The following is a 17,065-nucleotide window of genomic DNA, read 5'->3' as shown; positions in this document are numbered from 1 at the left end:
CCAATTAACAGACAGCAAGTGCTAAAATAGCCGCTGGGTAACTTCATGCTAAATCGCATCCTGTCGCCACTCCGATATTTTAATTACATTTTTTTCATGGCGACTACCTCTTCTGGGGTCTGCTCAACAACTTCCCGGTAATATTCTATTCATTGGAAAACAGCGAAATACTCAGTAAGAATACACTTTTACACTGAATTAGGTAAGTCTATGTTAAGAAAGGACTGGTTGGGAGTTCTTGTGTGAAGAAAGGATGGAATAGGTTTGGGAGAGTGGTTTATGAGGCGTTAAAAAAAATGTAAAGTTAACCTTTCAGACCTAACGATTCATGGGGCTGAAGAAGTAATAGCTAACATTTTTCTTGACCTCGGCATGTGAAGAGGTGGTGTGCTCTGGTCTAACAGCTGGGTTAACTCAATGACGTCCTACAGGGAGATCTGAACGTAACACATTACGCTTAGGAGTCGAGCGCTTCGTAGTTTTCTATGCGCGTGCACTTTTTGCGTTAGTGTTGGGGCCTTAGTGTTATCTGGACCGGACCAGTCATCCGGTGCACAGAGTTTCTTCCAGGCATATCTTCAGGTGCCCCCCCACCCCCCACCCCACCCCGAAGAAAGTCTACCGCTTCCCCCCCCCCCTCCCCCCGAACGAAATGGAATTTATATAGAAAATATATACTTTTGACAGTGACCTCCCCCCGGAAATTGTTGTCCTTCCCCCCCCCCCCCCCGAAAATTTCAAGTGCACCCACGGAGAAAAAAGTCTGGAAGAAACACTGCCGGTGCAGTAACTGATGTTCTCACTACACCCCTTCCAAACAGTTTTGCATTTCCGATTCGGTGTCACCGCTCTCTTCCTATTTTGTTATCTTAACAGGATTTTTCGTCGTGGTGTCACCCCTAAATGGTGTCACCGGTACGGACTGCACCCCCTCACCCCCGGCTTGTGACGCCACTGCTGTTTACCGTAACCTGGAATCTGCTGGAAAGACTAACGCAATAAAAGTGATTTTGAATATAGCTTATAATTTGTTGAAACGTAGGCCTCTATACCTTAATGAAATATCAATTTTATCGATTTTTTTTTGGTAGGAGGTCGTGCACATTATAAGGCTGTAACCAGAGTTTCTTCCAGGCATCTCTTCGGGGGGGGGGGGGGGCTTGCCGAACGAAATGAAATTTATATAATTTATATAGAAAATATATACTTTTAACAGTGTCCCCCCCCCCCGAAGAAAGCTACCGCCCCCCGAAATTTTCAAGTGCCCCCCCCCCCGGAGAAAAAAGTCTGGAAGAAACACTGGCTGTAACCAGTGTTCATTTCAGACTTTCTTCCAGGAAGGGTGGGGAGGGGGGGACGTCGACACTCAACTGATCAAAGTATATATTTTCTATATAAATACTTTAAGGGGCGGTTACACTTATCATTTTGCAAGATTGTTTCCAACACTATCTTTGATTTTTACTTATTTATATTTTTGATAAAGTATGTTATACTGTTATTTTCATTTAGAATAGTTGGGGAAATGGTGACACGGCTAAGTGCTAGCTTAAACATTTTTTGACACAATATATAAGGATTTTTTACAATGAATAATAATGGCAGCAACTAAGCTATTGGTTAACAAGTAATGAGATTTTCATTATTTAAAAGAAAAAACTTAGCATATTGTATCGGGTTGAATAATAATGGCAACAACTAAGCTATTGGTTAACAAGTAATGAGATTTTCATTATTTTAAAAAAAAAACAAAAAAAAAAACTTAGCATATTGTATCGGGTTTGTGAGAGTAGTAACTCCAAAAGTGTTATCACAACCTTTTTAAAAATGAATCATTAGGTCTTCTACTTTATTTAACTTATAACACACAGGACGTCACAGTAGAAGATGATTGAAAAGAGCAAATTCTTCATAAGTGCACAAGTTTATTAGCTCAAGTCACACAAAGATACAATTTCCACGACACATGTGAAGGCTGCTTTCAATACGACTACCAAGACGAGATTCTTTCTCGAACATTATTGCTTCATTCTGGAGGAAAACTCTTTCTAACACCACCTAAATCTAGATCGAATTAGTAATTACTGACAACGACATCATTGCACAAAACGTCAACACTATTCATAATACGCTGTTGTTCTTCAAATAGCTTAAAAATAAATGTACAACCTTTATTCGTATGTTATCAAAAATATATCGTTGCGCAAATACTTTCATTCTCAAGTAAACACGAGTAGGCTTCTTTCACTTTATAGCATGGCTGTGTATCAAATAATGTCCTTAATTGTGTAGGCATAAAGTGGTCGTCCTTATAAGCCACAACGTCGACTTGGTTAAGCCACTTCCAGAGAGAGAAGAGGTCGACTTTTGTGACGAATAGAAACAGGTATTTAGAAAGATTGACATTTTTTCAAAATGTACATTTTAACATTACTTTTTTTGCAGTCATTTTGCTTGTTTTGAAGACAATTTTTGTAAATTATTAATTAAAAAAATTAATCAATGTATGGAACCTTGCACTTGATTAGTTTTAGTGTTCTTAGGTGGTGTGATGTTCAGTATTCTGACATTTTTTGTGGCAATGTGGGGTGGGGTCAAAATCGGGGCAGATGTCGTCGAAGAGTGTGAAGTCATTCAGTTAATTGTATTTCATAAGCCAGTGTTTCTTTTAAACATCTCCCCCCCCCGCAGGGGGGTGGACATATATTTGCACGGAAAAGCTGGCTACAAGCACTATTGCAAACAGCGACAGTTTAGCGAAGCCTTCAAAAATCGATTTAGGATCTAGATTCTTTTCCAAGTTACATTAGAATAAAAATCTTCCTTTATACTTTATATTCAGTTGGGCTTAGATCTAGATCTAGCTCTTTAGTGGGGCGTTCGTGGTGTTGCGCAGTGAATTAAAATAGACATCGACCTTCCTGTTTTTATGAAACTAACAATACAAATACTCAGTTAAATTTGGACCATTAACTGTACTTAACTATACTTTATTTTTAAATTATATAAACATATTTTAATATAGTTTATAGTACTAAGCTTTCAGCTAGTAATGCTAATTTGTTTAAGATCTAGATCTAATAATTTCACATCATTCCACATTTTGGGTTGCGTGAAGTCTGTAGCCCACTTAAAGTCAACTTCCGCTGCCTAGCTGAACTGAGAAGTAAAGTCAAGTTTTGACCCGACCAATAAAATAATTACAAGTTTACCATATTTTCATATAATCAGTGTCAGTTGAAATGGCTAGTGATAAAGAGGTAAACATCTTTTATTAAAAGAGAACTTATCTTTCTTTATGAGTTGATTACTTGAACTGGAACTTAAGATCTGTTTGGAGGCAGAGCGAGGTCCAGGTCTAGTCTGGCCTCTGATCTGAATCAGACGCTTTGTGGTTTTCTTTCATTGCTTTTCACTTTCTCGCAAAATTGTAATTAGACTTAGCCGGCTTCACTGAACAGTACTGTCAGTACTTTACAGTTTACTTCAGTAATTCTTGATTTGTGCATGGAACATAATTATTATTGGTAATCTCTCGGGCAGATGAGGCTCGTTAGCTGGGGACAGCCACTCTTCTAGGAGAGACAACTCCAAAATTAAACAACTGCTGCCTTGTAGTATGTTCTTGGTTGGACAAAGGCTATGGAAGCAAATCCAAAAAGAAAAGCAGGCTGAAGGAGTCAATGGCCTCAATGGCGCATAACCAGTTGACACGTAACGCTTAATTGTGTTGGAGGCGTGGTCGAGTCGGCAAAAAGCTCATGATTGATAAATTCGAACAAAGTCTCGAGTTCAAACCCACTGGCAGATAAATCTCGATCCCCTTCAACACTAATAATTAAGAACGAAGAAGAAGAAGATTGGTAATCTATCGTTTTAGGTACGTAAAATCGCCAGCGGCTAATGATGTACGAAAAAGTTACCTCATTGTCAAGGCTTCAATAGAAGTATTTTGTGATATATTTGTGTCAAATATTATAGATAAATGAATAATAAACCTAAATCAATGGCTAAATATATCAATATAGGCAAGAAATTAACTTTAAACAGCAGTGTTCTCGAGCAGGATTTGCTATATAAAAAGTTTACAATACAAAATAATAAACAAGATGGCTGCTATAGTAAATGAGCATGGTTGCATCTGTTGGAAACATCGCAAGTCTTCATTTATTACTGAAATTTTTAAATTCAGTTGTTTAAAAACAGGTACATATATGAAACAAGGAAACATTTTTGTATTTTTCAAAACATAAATCCTCCTCAAAATGTGAAATAATTAGGCCTATTAAAATTTAAGGAGTCACCTGTTTTTCACATTACTAGTCGTGGGCGATTTTACGTACCTAAAACGATAGATTACCTTATTATTACATATTGGGCCTAAGACTACTAAGACTATCTGCATTATTTTATTAATTTAGTAGGCCGTTCGATTCAACACTTCCGCAGAGGCGTAGCAAAGGGGGGCAGGGGGGTACATATGTCCCCCGGCGCCGATCTTAGGGGGCGCCAAAATGGGTTGAAAAAACAAATTAAAATCTCATTTTAGCTGCATTTTTGCTTTATAAATATAAAATATATATAAGGGGGTGTGCAAATCGAATGTTCGGGGGGGGTGCAAATCGAAAGTTTGAGGGGAGTGCAAATCAAAAATTGAAAGGTTGCTCCCGAGGGGGGCGCCAAATTGAAAGTTTGTCCCCGGGCGCCGGGATGTGTCGCTACGCCTCTGCACTTCCGGGTTTGTCATTTTCATGGCATCTCACGGCTCATTCGCTTACTAAAATGGCGACCAGTTTCGCTTTCTCTAAACGGTAGAGGGATAAAACTATTGATTACGATGCCATCGTTAATTTTAGAAAACGGAACTATCCGTTTCTATTTCAGTCTGTTATTTAAGAATTCCCAGATGTACTTTTGACCTAATTTCTTTGTTTGTCTCGCAAGCGGCGCGCAAGTGATAATAGCTCTATGTATTCTTGTCTTTTAAATCAAATAACTCTGAAATATCGCTTTCCTTAAAAACCAGCCTATGTTCCTTGAAAACTTTAAACTATTAATTTAACACACATTACAATTAACTGGTAATAATTTCTTGGGTTTATGAGATATGTTTGTGGGAAAACGATCACTCCCCAATAATGTAATTTTATTATAATCTTGTTTGGTGAAAACGAGGCGCAGGAAAATGTGTGCCGCGCAAGAATCCAATCATACACCCCCTCTAGAAAACACGTGTTTATTAAGCTGTTTATCTCACTTTACAACAGTAATTAAAATTAATTTTCAAATTTTTATCACTTATTGGGTAAGATTAAGCACATGTTTGGATTTTTTTTCAGTAATAATGACTTTGCACAGAAAGTTAAAATATGCTAACTTAGCTTAGTTTACTAGTGTTCTAGCTATTATTGATACATTTTTAATAAAAAAAATCATTCTGTAATTCTCATCAAAAAGCCTAAATTTAGTCTTAGAAATTGCTAAATCTAATATTTAGGTAACTCAATTTTCAATTTAAACATGATCACTGAATTAGTTCGCTAGCCTGGAGGACGTCACATGAAACAAATAGAAAAATATCATAAAGAAACAATGTTAGGCCTAATAAAAAGTTAAACTATGGAAAATACACAACACTAATCAGTTCACTAATGACTAATTTTAGATTTTCTTACTAAATCTAAAATTTAGGCCACTCAATTTTCAAGTTAAACATGACCACTGAATGATAGACATCCATATTTAATCCATTAGGCACTAATTTTGAAGTTTTTAATTAGTTTTAAACTAAATTAGGCCTAAGGGCCTACTTAATTTAATATTTATTGTTACTCACTGCCATGCACAATGTGCCTCTCCATGACAACACTTGTTATATCACTCTTACGTTTGAAGCAAAGGCAAACCATGCAACCGGTTTGACTTTTTAATTGGCTATGCACCAGAGTTCCTCACTAGTGATAACCAAATAGCGGTCACATGGTTTAAAAACATAAATTTGGTTGTCATTTTTTTTCATAGACTGATAAACCTAATAGTTCTACAGACTCCAATTCATTTTTGTACTCCCTGGGTTGATATTTAAAAAGTTCTATGATTTTTAATGACACCAACTTTTAAATTAGCCTTCATTCTCCAAAGCAAATTTTAAAATACTTTTCTCGCATATTTAGCCCTGCCACCTATTGCTTGTTTTTATAACGTGAAAACCGGATTTTTCGCTCGTGGTAAACATTTTTTAAAAGTAATTCTAAGAAGGTCTCTGGAACTTAACTAAGGCAAAAAAACGTCGAAAGTCATGTATTGGGTCTGTTTGCTATATTGTTTTCCATGACGCATTGTATGCATTTTTATTCCATATAAAAGCTAACAAATAGTAAAAATAACTTTTTTGTTAGGCCTATTCATTTGTTATTTACAGCATTCATCTCTTTATTTAAAAAAATAATTCGGTTAGAGTGATCTAATTACAGGGTTCCTGCGGCCTCCTGAAATTCCAGGATGTCCTGGAATTCTCCTGGAATTTCAAAAAACCAGAAAAGTCCTGGAATTCTCCTGGAATTTTAACATTTCTCCTGGAATTTTACCATTTCTCCTGGAATTTTACTCGCATCGATAATTTTAGCGAATATTTTTTTCCTGCGTTAGATTTCTAGGTAATCAGATCTGACTGCCCAAGTAAAAATGTTCTGCCTTTTCAATTCTTCGCGTTACAAGGCACACATTTTAAAATATAGACTCAAAGCTGTCTTTAACATGTGGGTTTGGTTTAATTTTTTTTCTCACGTCTTTCTATGTGTGCGGCTCTGTTTAATAGGCCTGACTTTTTTAAAATTGGAAATTTCGAGTAGGCCTAGGCCAAAATCTAGTTTTGCGCAGCTAATTTGAATCTACAGTCCGATAGGCTCTAGATTTACTTTCTATTTTTACATGCGAGTTGTAATACTACCACCCTCCCATCCCGCATCTCAGTTTCTTTCCCACGACAGGGTGGTGGAGGGAGGACCGCTGGTTGGGTATATGAAGTGAACCCTGTGTAACCCGCTAGTGATGTCATCAGCAGTATACTACAGGCCAACTGTAAGCTTAGATGAACTCAAACTGACCCAGCGCGACGGTGTCTAGCTGGAGGAAAAAAATACGCTACTGGCAATTAAAAAAAAACAACTATCTGAAATTCTATTTTTGGCTGAAATATTTTTAATTTTTCAAGTATTAGGGGTCGTCCATAAATGACATCACACTCGTAGGGGGGGGGGGGGCACATAATTTTGTGACGGTGTGTGATGCGGGGGGGGGGGTAAAATCGTCAAAAAAGCGCGACGTTATTTCCAAAATACAGTTTATTTTTAGTAGGACAAATCTAAGCTACTCAGGTTGGTCTACTTGTTCATTAAATGATAACAAGTTAAAATTACAGTTAGGCTATTAACTGTTAAAGACTTCCATTAAATCACAATGCCATTTCCATTTTTAAAAGACAAGACATAGTTGCAGCTGTTCTGTTTGTTTATAATTGACATTGTTAGTACCGTTGATGACATTGGTGAGGGGTTAAGTCACTTGACACTGGGATGTAGCTATGATTGCTAGGCTCAATATGTTTCTCAGTAGCAAACATCTGAATTAATTTATAATTATTTTACTAAGTGAATTTACTCACACTATTTCAGTAATCATTGAATTGAAAACAAAAGTGCAAACATATAATTGATTAACATTTTAAATTAGTTTATTGCTGAAATTGTTTTCTAATATTTTTTAAGTTGTGAAATTTTACTCTTTTTTTTTGGGGGGGGGGGGGGGGATAATAAAGAAGAACTGTTATTTAGTTGTTTAAGAAGTGTCACATTTATATATTTCACTACTCATTGGCATAAGCGGGGGGGGGGGGGGGGGGGGCTGATGAAAAGGGATAAAAATTTTGTTTACAAAAAGCTCATTTTATGCTGAGGTATTGAATCATACACATTCAAAGTTAAGAAAATAAACTGCTACAAGACTACACACTGATTCAAATTTTCTCTACCTCAATTGTGTAGTACAAAGATAAAAATTGTTACAGGATAGTGACTGGTAAAAAGTGCCACCACATTTTCCAAAGGGGGGGGGGAGAGGAGATAGCAATTTTATGAATAACAATTTATAAATGGGAGGGGTGGGGTGCAAAATTGAATCTACTTTAACTAAACTAAATGGTTTAGAAACAGTTACTTTTAAAAATTACAAATGCTATGCTACATAGCATTTTATAAAGACCACTTCCTAATTAAGGAATGTCAAATTCCCTTCCATTCAGCGCGGGGTTAAGTCGTTGTTGCTTTTTAATAGGTTAAATTATGTCCTGGAATTTTGGTTTTTCTCCTGGAAAACTCCTGGAATTCTCCTGGAATTTCAAGTTCACTTTTGTGTAGGAACCCTGTAATTATAAAAAGTATTATTGCCTAGGTATTTTAGAAGTACATCTTCAAACAAGGTCATGATTTGCATACTTTGCGTCCGTCGGAGTTGCATAAAATATTGTTAAAAAACAAATTCCTCAAATATATTGCCTATTAAGTTTCAAAAGACAAAGCTCTGTCTATTAATAGCAACAAAATAACCTGATGATGTCTGGTTAAGAAGACTATGAATGGCAAAGATTGAATATGCCTTTTGCTGTCAAAATCTTGTTTTCTGCCATAAATCTTTAAAAATTTATTTATCTGATCACTAATTTTTGCAGAGTGAGTTTTAGAAAATATATTTTAAACAAATTATGTAAGTTGTACATTATTGCCCTGAGATGGCAACCCAGTACATTCAAAATTGAAACGGCTTTTCTGTTTTTAGGAGAAACAATTCCTCAAAGAAGTACTTGTCTTAATTTTGGACTCAAGTAGTTCTGACATTTATAGTACTGCATTAAAAAAATCCTCAGATTGAACTAGACCAGCTTGTGTTTTCATTAATCGTAGTTTAGACCTGAAATAAATGAACTGGAATCCCATACTCAAGTTTTCAATTTTAAGTGTTGGTGTGTGAAAAACAGAGATGCTATGAGATTAGAAATCGCAAACATACATTAATAATATTAACAATGACACATAAAAACAAAACCATAAATTAATAATATCCTTTTAAATTGTGTTGAAAAAAACAAATTTGCTCTATCAAATGATGTATTGATGAATGCAATGTGACTTGTTGTACTGCTCCGTAACTACCTTTAAAGGAAAATCGTCAAACTATCCAACCCAAAATTTTTACTAAAGCAGCCTGCTGCAGGGGCTGTACATTGTGAATGTCTAATTATGATTCTACTTTCAAAAATAGCAATAAGTACATTTTTCTTTTAACAATATTTTTCACAGACATCACCCAGCAGATCAAGGCAAATGGATGACAGAAAGAAGCATAGAAAATTAAGTTCTCGTGATCAGAGGTAACAAAATGTCAATAATATGCTGTTTAAAGTAGAAGTCATGTTTTAATTACATTTCTAAAAAAAATTTACCATAAAAATAAACGGTATATGCCATTGACTAATACTTGCTACAGTTAAATCATTGTTAATACTGTAACTGAGCTATAAAAGATGGCCCCAGAAGTGAAAACTTGTTTTAGTCATTTTATATTGCTCCCAAAGGATAGCCAGTTTACATTATTTAAAAATAATTATTCTCTTTAATTTTATTCAAAGCAAATTCAAATTAATATTTCTAAGTCCAAATTTGACTTTTTAAAATTTTTAAACTAAATTTTTACTTTAAATGGCCCTTTTAAATGTAATTATTAAAAATGTCACAGTCATATGAGTGTTTCATTTAATTCATTTTCATAGTCCTCGTCACAAAGGAAAGCGTAGAAGCTCAAGCAGCTCTCACAGAAGTCCATTGTCATCTAGATCTGCAAGTCCTTCAGAAAAACATAGGATGAAAAAGAAGTAGATCCTTTTTTTTTTTTTTTGAATCATCTTTTTGTCTTTATTTTATTTTTAAAATGAAGAAACTTACAATATATAATTATATATTAATTGAATTTGCAGTCCACCTCATTGCTGTTTTAATCATTACTTCTTTGTATCAACTGTAGTGTAATTAAGAAATTTTATTTTATATTTTAAGTGAGAAGACTAGCAGAGGGCGAGATGATAGATCAAGGAGCCGCACTCCTACTGCATATCGCAAAGATGGTGGCGATAGCAGAGTAAGATATTTGTTACACAAGTGATGGTTTGGAAGTGATTAGAACATTCCATTCTTTCTCCTGATATTTTCATCAAGTTTAATTCCATGAAGAATATTTATATTTTGTAATTTTCTATAGGATGACCCTAATGTTTGCCACTGTCTTGGAGTTTTTGGACTCAGCAGCTATACACAAGAAAAGGATCTGAGAGAAGTGTTTGGAAAATATGGACCTATTGATGACATTTGTATTATTTATGATCGTCAAGTAAGATGTTGGTTTGATACTGTGTATAAAATTCTTGCTTTACTTAAAAACTTTGAAACATTAAATTTAAAAGCATTTAAATTAATAAAACCATAAGTGAGCCTTTGTCAGTGGATTTTAATATTTCAACCTGTGCACTACTCAAAATAATTTTTACAGGTAACACATCATTTAAATTGCTATTTTATTTATTTACAGAGTGGACATTCTAAAGGATATGGATTTGTTTACTTCAAATCAACATCTGATGCTGTTGAGGTTTGTTTAAGAAGTTTATGGCAGAATTTTTAATCTTCTCTGGGTTGCTTCTGTATTGCAATAAGTGATAATTTTTACTCTATTAATGACCTGAAATACTTTAAATTGAATCATTGGGTGACTTTTTAATGAGATGAACATTTTATTTTAGGCACGCCGAGAGACTCAAGGATTAGTCCTGGATCGACGACCTATTAGAGTTGATTATTCATTCACAACCCGGCCACATTCACCAACTCCTGGCAGATACATGGGTAGAAGGTGCGCATTCTTTTTAAAATTTTCTGTAATGATCATAGCTACTTTTTTATCCTGTTTTTTTTTTTCTGTTTGTAGGCTGTGCAGAAAAAAAAATCTATTATTTTTTCCAACAAAAAAAAAAGATAACTTTATTAGAAAGTATATTTTATGAACTATGCAGACACATGCACAGCACTCATGAATATACTACTACAGATCAATTTTTCCTTATTCTTTTGTTATCCACATCTCCCTCTCTGTAACCTTAACTATATATTTTAAAACTTTTTTTTATAATAATGTACGTTATCTAAATTGACTAACACAATATATTTGCTTCTTTTGAAAGCTGGATATTTCCAGTTTAAGAATATTGCATCTTCTGTTCACTATGGTCCATACTGGAACATTATATTTGCCTGCTTTTCAGGTTTATTATTTTACCTTTTTTAATCATTTATGCTTTCTACCCTTCACTTGAGGACCAGCAGGGATCTGGACAAATATTACAGCCATGATAATGGTGACTATGAAGATCGTCCAAGCTACCGTGACAGTGGTCGCAGAGGGAGTTATCGCGACAGGCAGCACTATTGTGACTATGACAGAGATGAATACCGTGATGAGTATGAGGAAAGCTACTCATCCAGGCGATCATCCAGACGATATTCTCCATATTCACGTAAGTAAAGTAAGTCGATATCATCTGTTGATATATTATTAAAATAGACTTTTGTTAAGTCCATACTGATGTCCTTGCATGTTTTTCTTACAAGTACTGTTGCTAATGAATGGGTGAAGATGGACTTATTTCCATGCAACCAGCTATTACAGCATTCGTTTCCACAAAATATTTTTTTTTGCACTTAAAATACAAGTTCATTTTTTCTATAATTAGAGCAATGTTGTATGTCCCCTGTCATATTCCTGTATTGCATATAATTTATACCAACAAACCTCAAATACCCACTGAAACTTGCACACAGTTCTTAATATGTATTATATAACAAAACTACATTAACTGTCTGTGCCTTATTTATTTAATCTGCCATTGTCTGGTCACATGACTCATCAAAACTGTCAATAAGCATTACAATGCCTTAACAAACAAACTTATTATATTATCTTTTTCTAAATAAAATACAATTTGTCATAGTTATCGTTTTATCTTTTAGGAGCTCAGTATTGCAAATTATTCATATTTTGGAATCTTCAAGTTGAATAGCAATATACCAAGATTTATCTGTCATTTTCAAAACAAAACACTTTTTTACCATAAAATTACATTAAATGACTTAACTTAAAGCTTGCTTTTTATTTGTTTATCTAAGTATCTGCAATTAACCTGAAGAAACAATAGTTAACTCATTTTAAGATGAAAATAAAAGAAGCAAATATTTTAAATATTAAAAATCAAAAAGATTTAAAATGTTGATTATTTTTTTTAATTAGTATTAGTTTTCCATCTTAACAAAAAATATTGAGAGTTCAAAAACAAACAAAAACATCTCTAAGCTGCACTCATTTGCTTTTATAATTTTTAACTCATCTTAATTTTTTGTTGTTCTTCATGTGTAAACTACAAAAATTATAAAATGAATTTTACTTCCTTAAAAATTCAATATAGCATACTTTGCAATGATGAAGATAATAAGTTTTTAAAAAATGAAATTAAAAACTTAAATATCTCAGTGATATAGATTATGCATCCGTTTTTACAGGTCGCCACTAATCCCCTGGTACAGACAAACAACAGAATTGTCAAGATTTTACTGTTTTCATTTTAATTGTTTTAATTTTTATGTTAACTTTTTTATCTACATAACACATTTTTGTTGCTTTGTTAAAATATTTAAATTTCCAATCTCTAAAAGTCTATAACATGTAATATACATTATGTAATCATTGTAGTAAACTTGGGTATTTTATTTTAATTTTTTTTCCCTAAAAAAATAAATCTTAAAAGGGGCCTCTAATAATTGACCATTCGAGATCTAGCAGATCCCTTTAAAAAGTTATAATAGCTACAATTTCTTGTATGTAAATACTTGCTTACTTTGCAAAAATAATGTAAATAGTCAGTTGTCATTGTTCAATATTTTATAGTACCGTACATATTTTGTTTTGTTTTTCCTTAGTATACTCTTTATTAATTGATCTGCAGGAAATGCAAAGTTTCCATTTTGCAGAAATATGACTAAATATCTAGATTGCTGATTTGGCGCAGAGTTGTTCTATTTAATTATACATCCATATATTTTGTTTGCCCAATTTTAAAAATTTTAAACACATTTTAAAAGAAATAAATAATAAAATTGTGTAATCTGTCTTGTTGAAGAAATGTTACTGGTTATTAAATTTTTTTTCTGAGATTGTGAATAATCTTCAGTTTCTTTTTTTTATCTTTCTGTTAAGGGTGAATGCTCATATGAAGTCTTAGATGTTGAACATTGAAGATGATACATTTGAAATGAAGAAAGAACTAACAAGTATAAATGAAAATACTTGAAGTCTTGACAAGTCACAACAAATGTAAAGAGAATTTTAGCAATGTTCATCTCTGAAAAATGAATTTATAACAGAAAATGAATGAAGAAAGAATTATAGAAGCACAAATGGAAATGAGAAGAGGAATGAATATAAAGAAAAATTAGCATAGTTACTGGTATGTGATGAAGTGTTGGCTTTCTTCATCTGAAATGAGAAAAAGCTCAGGTTACAAAATATCAATTTTCCTAAAGAATAACCTGAAGTGGAAGTAGTGAAATATCAGTATTTGAGCTGAACATTTGGTGCAAAATAGTTCTTCAGCTGGTTTCTTCGCTAAATTTGAAAGCTCTAATTGCTCTTTGTAATGTTACATCTCAAATGTTCTTTTAAACCTCCAGAAGTTATTTAGGTGGATGGTACAATGGTATGCAAAAAAACGTTTCATTAGGTGAAGATAAGAAATCTACAAAGAAGAGGAAGTTGACAAACGTTTTGGAAATCTGTTAATTCACTAATTCAAGTGATGCAGTCCTTTATAATGAACTCAGGTAAGTATTTTTTAATGACAGTTAAACAGTTTTTTATAGCAGTCAGTGTTGTATGGGTTAAGATAAAAATTGGATAAAAAACCATTTGCATTGAATAAAATAACACAAAAATTACTTCAATAATTTTTTAAACTATCAAATAAAATTTAATATTTGATATACAGAAAATATAATTTTAATACCTCTCCAAAGACTCCTTTATGGGTCAATATCTTGCCACTTAACCCTTTACAGTCCTTTGTTCCTGGTAATTTTCTTTAATGCAATAAACTAAATATAGTACTTTCATTTCAGCATAGTAATGGAAGTCATTTTGGTAACAATATTTGGAAGATACTGGCAAAAGACAAGAACTGAGTTTTGTTCATGTCAATTTTTTTTCTCACTTGTGGTTAACTTTCTACATAGTATAGTATTTTGTTTGACATACTGCAGACAATGGATACAATAGAATGATAAACATATTTGAAAAATAAGTATTTCCAGTGATGTTTTATTTTTTTAAATGTTTTATTTTTTAAGCATTTTAAATATTTAAGTATAAAAAATTAGATGAGGGGTTAGTTTTTTTTAATAACTGGAGTGACCTTTTATCGTAAACCGCTTATATCTATTTAGGTTAAGCTATTTAGACTCAAGCATAAACTCTAATTCGATTTTCTTGTCTATTTTTTTTTCAATTTATTTTCTCAACTTTATATATATATATTTTTAGTATCTTTGAAAAACGCATGGGCTGTTGACTTGGCAGTATATGAAATATAAAAATGTTTTAATGACTGTAAAGGGTTAAATAAATAATTTTTTCATGATTATTGTCTATCTTTATGTATAGGACTTAACTAGCACTCAGATCTTTATTTTCCTGCATATTTTGTCACATGTTGTTGGTTAATATTAATAATTCAGATTAGACTATTTAAAATAAGACTTTAGAATTTTTTTTATTGGTAATTACATATTGTGCAGTAAAATAATTTCTCGTATTTATATTACTTAAATTATTTTTGAATTAGTAGGATTTTAAGGTTAATCTTCAGGTAGGTTTCAACACTTAAAAGCTTTTTCTGTGTATCGATGTCTCTATGGTTCAACCAGATTATAAAAACGTTTATATTTAACTTTGGTAACAGTAATTATATTATGTGTAAATGCAGTGTCAGTTTGGATTCACTTAAATAAATTTAAATTTCAATGATTTCGGGAGGGGGGGGGGGGGGGTTACCACCTTCAGATTTATTTGCACATGTACTGTTTCTATAGGGGGTGGTTGGTTTACTGGTCCATATGCATGTCCAAGTATTAAAAATACAAGAGTAACATGAAAATACATCCATAGAAACCATAAAATGGCAGTGCTCTTGTTTAAAAGACATGTCAAAAATAGATTGCTATATCTAATATTAGCTTTATAAATTTATTTCACATTTATGAACGTTGAATGCTTCAAAAAGGTAAAGCGTGATCACACAGTGTTAGTAAAAACAGATGTAAAAAACAGTAGCTGTTTCAAGATGCAACTGCTTGGCTAATGGTCTGTATTACAAGCATGAAACTGTTATTGTCAAACATAATTGAGCTGGGTAGATTTCTACTTAAGGTTTAGTGTGTTGTATATAATAACTATAAGTAGTCTATATATGCATTAATAATATATGGGTCAGTAAAAAAATAGTTTTCCAGGTATCAGGACAGACAAGCTGCAATCATTTCTTAAAATTTGAGTACACTACCAAAAGGTGAATTTCTGATTTTTGCAGCCAAATCACTTTCTGCAAACCATCAGGTGATATTGAGGCAGGTACTTTCAAAATACACAACACCCTGACCACCCATACAAAATTTGTTAAACTCACAATGCAATTTCAGTTGAATAGTAAGTTCATTCAATAGAAATAACAATATAGACATTACTATACTGGACAGTATAATTATAATATATACACTAACTTGAATATTTGAGTGTTTATAGGTTTAGCAAGTTCTTCATGAACCTATCTATCTACACTTGGTAAACCAGTGTTAATTATTGTATTTCACCATAGCGGAGCAAAACTTGGATACTGGTATCTTAGTCAGTTCAGGGTAATAAAAAAGTGCATACCCATCAATATCTATTTCGTTATCTTTTAAAATTATTTAAGCCAACCCTGGCCGTACATTGGAAATGTTACTTGCTATTGCAATTAAGGGTCAGTACGTGAAGTTTAATTATAAAAAGTTTGATTATTTTTGGAGTAATGGGAATTAACATCTTTCCCCCTCCCTCCCCTACGCTCGTGCCCAAAACCCATGGGACAGATGAGGTAGAGTTCATCACAGTTGTGTGAACTGACGTACTACGAGCTCAAGTCTGGGAGCCAAACTAAAGGCTTTCGGGTTGGCAGTCGTAAGCCCTAATAGTAAATATATATATACACATGTATATATATATACATTTAAAAGTACGTCTCCTGAATGCCATATTTTGTTATGCTTCATACTATTAACTTAACATTATCGATGTCCATTCAAATTCAATACACTTTTTTACGTTACAATTCACACAATTTTACTTTCAGAACGGAAGTTTCCTACTTATGTATTAAAAATAAATGAAAACTAAGTTGTATAGTAGGTGATATCTTTGTTCCACTTTAGGGGAAAAATTAGGAATTCTTACTATACATAGTGAATAAGACAAAAATTAAAAGCACGAAGTTACCAATAAGTATAAGGTCCAAATAGTATGAAAATTATAAACTGTTAGTTATGTGTAGCTCACAAGCTTGATGGATGCACAGATGGTCTGCGGGCTTAGTAATTAGTTGTAACCAATTGTAATGTTATCCACTTCAAATAGGCCTACTGTTAGATTAGTAGGCCTATATATAACTAAGAATATTATAACTTATAAACTATAATTATTTCCACACATTTCTGGCTGAAGTTAATATTTTTAATACAGAATATTAATTTTATTATGATACCTTAGCTACAAAACTACAGTACAATAGAACTGCGGGCCTGAAGTTGTTTCAACCCACTGTAAACCAGACAGGTTACCTTAAACTTCAAAATGTCACATGTGTGTATAAAATTAAAGAGCTACA

General features: G+C 33.0%; 1 protein-coding gene across 5 annotated transcripts; it reads left to right on the top strand.

Annotated features, from left to right (window-relative positions):
- The first annotated feature begins 3,123 nt into the window (after positions 1–3,123).
- LOC131947793 (transformer-2 protein homolog beta) lies at positions 3,124–15,173 on the top strand. 5 transcript variants are annotated; one of them, XR_009387924.1, is made up of 10 exons: positions 3,124–3,260; positions 9,354–9,424; positions 9,824–9,925; positions 10,107–10,188; positions 10,309–10,437; positions 10,636–10,695; positions 10,847–10,956; positions 11,427–11,617; positions 13,351–13,973; positions 14,268–15,173. XR_009387924.1 is itself a non-coding variant. In XM_059309116.1 (9 exons), exons 1-8 carry the CDS (start codon positions 3,243–3,245, stop codon positions 11,623–11,625), a joined length of 771 nt encoding a protein of 256 aa, XP_059165099.1. In that variant the 5' UTR covers positions 3,124–3,242; the 3' UTR covers position 11,626; positions 13,351–14,031. The 5 variants fall into 5 exon arrangements, 3 of the variants coding, with proteins under 3 accessions (XP_059165099.1, XP_059165098.1, XP_059165097.1); XR_009387923.1 differs by having other exon boundaries at positions 11,427–11,626; XM_059309116.1 differs by lacking the exon at positions 14,268–15,173 and having other exon boundaries at positions 11,427–11,626; positions 13,351–14,031.
- Positions 15,174–17,065: the final 1,892 nt, after the last annotated feature.

The sequence above is a fragment of the Physella acuta genome, unplaced genomic scaffold (assembly GCF_028476545.2).
Source record: "Physella acuta isolate Inbredline_101_S28 unplaced genomic scaffold, ASM2847654v3 ptg000607l, whole genome shotgun sequence".
NCBI classification, from domain to species: Eukaryota; Metazoa; Mollusca; class Gastropoda; family Physidae; genus Physella; species Physella acuta.
This window is presented reverse-complemented; position numbering and strand designations above follow the sequence as displayed.

Excerpts from the sequence above, each read along its gene's own strand:
- LOC131947793 (XM_059309114.1), top strand. Across the intron at positions 10,438-10,635 it reads GTATTATTTATGATCGTCAA|AGTGGACATTCTAAAGGATA; the intron begins GTAAGATGTTGG and ends ATTTATTTACAG. Across the intron at positions 10,957-11,426 it reads GGCAGATACATGGGTAGAAG|GGATCTGGACAAATATTACA; the intron begins GTGCGCATTCTT and ends GAGGACCAGCAG.